Source organism: Phoenix dactylifera, chromosome 3 (genome assembly GCF_009389715.1).
Source record: "Phoenix dactylifera cultivar Barhee BC4 chromosome 3, palm_55x_up_171113_PBpolish2nd_filt_p, whole genome shotgun sequence".
NCBI classification, from domain to species: Eukaryota; Viridiplantae; Streptophyta; class Magnoliopsida; order Arecales; family Arecaceae; genus Phoenix; species Phoenix dactylifera.
In genome coordinates this window covers 16,359,231-16,364,663 of record NC_052394.1, presented here as the reverse complement: position 1 = coordinate 16,364,663, position 5,433 = coordinate 16,359,231, and the positions used below count along the sequence as shown (strand labels likewise).

The following is a 5,433-nucleotide window of genomic DNA, read 5'->3' as shown; positions in this document are numbered from 1 at the left end:
ACTGCAGATCTCCTGCAAATCAAGGAGTACCTTATACCTTTTTGAGTTGCCTCAACAATCCATCCTGGACCATAACGGGCTATCATCACCTCTATAACAGGCTACCACCACCTGGCTCCAAAAATAGTGCGGCTCCAAAAAAAAACTTACATAATATTGGGCAATCAACAACTCTCAACAAAAAAGAGAGCACCCCTGACCTTTCCTTGCATGTCGGCTGACAAATCATCTCCTACCACAGCCACCACCGTAGAAATTCTCAGAAAAAACTCCAAAAAAGCCGCTCAATTTCTGTCAGTACAATCTTCGAAACTACTGCGTTGGACAAAATAAACAGACATAGAACACAATACCAATCTGATCAGAGTGGCTCCAACTAGACTTAAAAGAACTAGAAGGAAATCCGTAAAATTCGCTCAGCAGCTATACATTCAAAATGAATATACGCTGAATTCAACAGCGGTTATTGAAGATATTATTAAGCGCACAAACATAAACTAGTATTAGTGTAGAAAAGAACATCCTCCAAATAAATGCACCGAACGACAATCTCTCTCACTCTTTTGATAAAGGACGACAAGAAGCTCTTTATCGTACAAACACCAGCCCTTAGCTTTAATAACTTAAAATTAAGGGGGCGCTTAGTTATGCCGACAAGACTGGTTATCTCTTGAGATGCCTCGCATGTACGACGTACGGTGGATAAAAACTACAAAAGGTGAAATGAACTCTGTTTTCCAAGATCCGGTAAGACATCTGTGGAATTAGCTCAACATTCCCTACACATGAGATTAATGAGCTCAAAGCCTTAAATGTGAATAATCACAGCACCAATTACGAGACTGAAAGGCATTGATAGTTGCAGGGGGTTTAAAAAGATCGAACAGCAGCAATCAATAGTCACAAAACGAAATTTAGAGCAAACCATATGCTAGTAGCCTAACTAAAAAAGCACCAAGTAAAACCAAATCCTTTCCATGGTAAAGGAAAGATCGCTAAACCACCATGACTAAATCTTGACGTCTATTGCTGCCTGACTTCAGCCTTCTTCTTCTGCCAGAGTCTATCCAGAGCGCTGTCAGCATCTCCCTGAAGAACAGAAGGCAATATAAGATTCACGTAGATGCACAAATGAAAGGCTAGGCACAAAAAGCAGCAAATCCATCAATTAGAACAGATACAGATCATTCAGAACATGTTGTGTATTTAATCAAGTGAACCATTACAAAATGTCAAGTTGCATTCAGCTGGTCTCTGCTAATCACAAGAAACCAAATTTGTAAAGAAAAGAACACAATAGACCAGTAAAAGAAAATGAAAAGATGGCTTTAATAGCATGTTTCCTACTGTTTCAAGTGTCGTGACAACTAAGGCACATATCATGGGTTTCATTCTTTCTGCCATTATAAATGTTAGAAATGGACAATAGATTAAAACTGTTATAATGGTCATTGTAACTATTTAATTAACATTCTTACAAAACTCTGGAAATTACGCAACACTGTATTGCATGCTCTTCAGGCATTTTACTTTTAAATCCTCGCTGACTGTTGAAATCTACAAACTAAGGGACAAAAAGGAATGGAAGTCATTAAGCAACTGAGTTGAGCAGAGCTTTTTCTTGCTTATATGAGCTTTTAGCTCCAATAAACTATCATGAGGTCTCAAAGAATCTGATCAAATGATATGCCTCGTTTTTGGCTCCTTTTGGGCCCCTCCATATTAGGTGTTTGGCTTGTTTCATAGGAACACCATCATTTATGTTTCCTTTTTCAATTACTACCTCTAGCACATTTCATTCTGATTTCCCAACAAAGTAGCAATTTGGGCCTAATTACTTAAAAAAAATGGTGAGAAAACTGTTGACTAAAAAAAATGAGAGTAAATAGATGATAGTCTATCCAATGTCTATTTTCAATGTTTACTATTATGATTAGGATCATGGTATGCCGAATCGGCCCACCAGCCGGTATGGGCCGGTACGAACCCGTCCGGCCAGCTACCGGTACGCTGGAGCCGTGGAAACCGGTACAGGTCGGTTCCGTGCCGGAGACGAAAAAAATGAAGAGAAAAAGAGAGAGCGTAGGGAAGAGAGGGAGGGAGATCACATGTGGCCTCCATCGGAGAGCCGCAGAGGGGTGTCGGAGGTAGGTGGGGGCAGCGAAGCCCGGCGGGGGGCAGGGGAACAAAAAAATTTAAGAATTTTTAAGTGAAGTCGGCAACTGATATGCCGACTTCACTTAACAACCCTAAATTAAAAAGCCTGGCCACGCCCCCACGGGATCCCCCGCCCCCCGCCGGGCTTCGCCGCCCCTCCGCGGCTCTCCGATGGCAGCCACAGGTGGTCTCCCTCCCTCTCTTTCCCGTGCTCTCTCTCGTTCTCTTTTTCTCCGACTCTGGCGGAGAAGAGCTTTCCGGTTTGTACCGCCCAATTTCGGTATGAACTGGAACCGTACCGGTCCGGTAAGCAACCGGTACGCCTACCAGACCCGGTATGGCGGACCTTGATTAGCCTACCGGATCCGGTACGGCGGACCTTGATTAGCCTACCGAACCCGGTACGGCGGACCTTGATTAGCCTACAGGACTCGGTACGGCGAACCTTGATTAGGATCCTGCCAATGTTACATAAACCTGAACAAAAGGAATTACTGAAGCATGAGCAAGAATTAAGCTGGTTTATATTAAAAATAGGTGCTTGAGCTAGAACTCTCGCATCAGCTGGATTGTTTTTGCTACAGGAAGGGCTACGATGACTTGTTCACTGTCTAAGGCATTAATTTACCTTAGATTGATGATTCCCAAGATAAAAGAGACAGGAAGACTTCATTGTTGTTGGTAATAAGGTTGGCAATACTACCCATCATTTTGTAAACAAGCCAAGTATTAAAAACCAAACAGAACATTAGAACATTAAAATATTGAAGTACTTAACATTCTACCATACACTAATAGAAGAAGACGTGAACAAGAACTATACTATCAAAAAACAGTCACAGCCGATGCGACGTGCATGCCAAGCCTATCCAATCTCTCAAAAACCCAATAAAGGCCCTAACTCTAGCATTTGTCTTCAAATTATGCAATCCAGCAAGTATAATAGCACAAGCTTGCATGAAAAACAACAGTTTAATCAACAATCAACAACATCCAAGTCTCTTGCATTTAGAGGAACGTATTGCACTCGTTCTTCAACTTTTTCTCCATTGGGTTCATCTGATCACATGCTGACAGCACGCAGAAATTCAGAAAAGGAGCTTTTTAGAAGAGCATCACATTGGACATGAAAAACAAAAACTTATATTACGATTCTAGACAATGTGTTGACTTCACATAAAAATTTTCCGATACGAATTCACAATTTCAGCAATATCTTCATGTTTACAAATGGCCAAGCAGTCATAATCTGATATAAGTCTATCTGTTAAACCTTTCCTGGGTAGAAAGGTTGCCTTCAAAGCTATTCATCATCTCTCACAGAATTAAAGAGCGTAATAAAACTATCAAGTAAAGTCAAATTAACAAAATGCAACTCTGCCAGCTTCAAAAGAGACAACTTCTAACTAAAATAAATTAAACTTTCCAGATAAAGGATACATACCTGAGCACGGATGAAGCCGCTGAGTGCAAAAGTGGTAAACTGCCCAGTGTAAACCCCATTCTCATCCAAATGCCCTATGTTAATTTGGACTGATGCATGGTCCTTTGCAGTGATAAGCCTATTTGTTGCCGAACTACATGAAAAATTGTTCAAGAATTAAGCACCAATAAGGTGGAAGCTAAAATATGATTTTAAATAAATTGATTACAAAATAACAACTAAAGTTATGCTATGACAAAGTGATCCCCATCAAAATATACCATTTCCTCGGGATGTAGAGATCCATCATCTTTCCCTCTTCGTTCTGCATCTTGTTGGTGAATTTGGTTGTACAGCAGTTTATACAACAAGGAAATAGCCTGAAAGAAAGAGAACAAAAACCTTCACAACAAAAATACAAGAGGAAGTTAAAAAATAGTTCTTCCACAATTTCAATCAGATTTTTTTTGATGCCACATCCACTGCAGGACTCTTCTCTTTCAATATTCAAGTTTTTCTCCATTATAAGGATTGCATAAACTCAAAATTAACAATCAGAAAAAAGAGAGAAATCTTTAATAGGTCATCTGATAAAGATTTAGAATGCATTTCATGATAAAAAATGCCAAATATAACAATCCGTAATGCTAGCAAAAGAAGAAATTCAATTAACAAGCAATCCTTTTCTAGAGAAAAAGGAGTTAATCAAGCATATTATTAGGATGCGGAAAAATATCCTCAAACTGTAACTAAATGATCTAAGAAAAAAAGGGGCCTGCTACATGAATTTACTGTGGAAAAAAATGAAACGAAAAAAGCTATAAATAATAGAAACATCAAGGAAGGTCGATTAAAAATCCCGAATTTCTCACACTTCCGCTGTGCTAAAATGATGATAATTATTGTAAAATGCCAAAAACGAGTCAAAGACAGTTTTCTATAAAATTTATAGAGAAGCATGTACGTAGCTCACTGGCCAAGAACAAAAAATCATCTTTATAACAATAATATCTAGTGCTAGGAAACGAGAATTTAGCAATCTAAGTGCATGAAATTGCACGCAATACGTTGATCAGTGTATAAGGAAAAAGATAAATAAACACAAAATTAATCAACAAGAGAAACATTAACACTGATACACAAAGAAACCCTAATTTCTAGCATTTCCAAACAACAAACAAACAAGCAAACCTTATATCAGATCAAAAATTTAGGAAAACATAACGAATTCATAATAGAATAAGCAGGTGAGCAAAAATTTCCAAAAAATAAGAGAAAAATCGTGGATCAAACCTAATCTTTGCTAAAGAACGAGAAAAAGAATCGAAAGATGGAAACCTTTAGACCTCTCGGGTTCTAGAGAAAAGCTAGGAACAATGGAAGACAGGTACTGAGATAAGTTCGTACCTTGGCGAGAACGAGAGGAGGAACGATGGGGGTGGCGGCGGAGTCTTGAGAGCTCGTTATATACGGTCCCCAGAAACCCTAGGGTTTTCGAAGAGGAGACTTTGGATGACCGGGATCCGACCCGATTAATACCCCATCCTTACCGAAAGTTAAAAGAGAAGGCATTGGTTTTTTTGTGATGGTAAAAAAACGTGAATTAATTACTTTTAAAAATTTTAGAAGTAAGAATATTTTTAGTTACATTTTTAAAAATAATAATTTTTTTTTTTTTTTTTTTTTTTGCTAAAAGCGGGTACTTCATACAGTACGGGTACGAATACACCCAATAAAGTCAAAATACAAGACCTCACGGAGTGCCAATGTCAGCTCCGCCTCTCCTGACCAGAGGGCATACCCCGAGTGGTGGGCCACATGGCCAGCCACCCAATCGGCTGCCCCATTGGCCT

At 39.2% G+C, this 5,433-nt stretch overlaps 1 protein-coding gene across 2 annotated transcripts; it reads right to left on the bottom strand.

Moving 5' to 3' along the window:
• Positions 1–591: 591 nt before the first annotated feature.
• Positions 592–5,131, bottom strand: LOC103718617 (40S ribosomal protein S21). 2 transcript variants are annotated; one of them, XM_008807527.4, is made up of 4 exons: positions 4,988–5,131; positions 3,862–3,960; positions 3,602–3,734; positions 592–1,089 (listed from the first exon to the last, which is right to left on the bottom strand). In XM_008807527.4, exons 2-4 carry the CDS (start codon positions 3,909–3,911, stop codon positions 1,024–1,026), a joined length of 249 nt encoding a protein of 82 aa, XP_008805749.1. In that variant the 5' UTR covers positions 3,912–3,960; positions 4,988–5,131; the 3' UTR covers positions 592–1,023. The 2 variants fall into 2 exon arrangements, with proteins under 2 accessions (XP_008805749.1, XP_008805750.1); XM_008807528.4 differs by having other exon boundaries at positions 3,862–3,982; positions 4,988–5,074.
• Between the last annotated feature and the right edge of the window lie 302 nt (positions 5,132–5,433).

What these genes read in the sequence shown, in the direction of transcription:
- LOC103718617 (XM_008807527.4), bottom strand. Translation starts at nt 3,911, where the DNA reads ATGCAGAACGAAGAGGGAAAGATGATGGATCTCTACATCCCGAGGAAA. An exon ending in CTCTACATCCCGAGGAAATG is followed by an intron (nt 3,735 to 3,861) that starts GTATATTTTGAT and finishes TTTTTCATGTAG; the next exon opens with TTCGGCAACAAATAGGCTTA. An exon ending in GCGGCTTCATCCGTGCTCAG is followed by an intron (nt 1,090 to 3,601) that starts GTATGTATCCTT and finishes TCTGTTCTTCAG; the next exon opens with GGAGATGCTGACAGCGCTCT.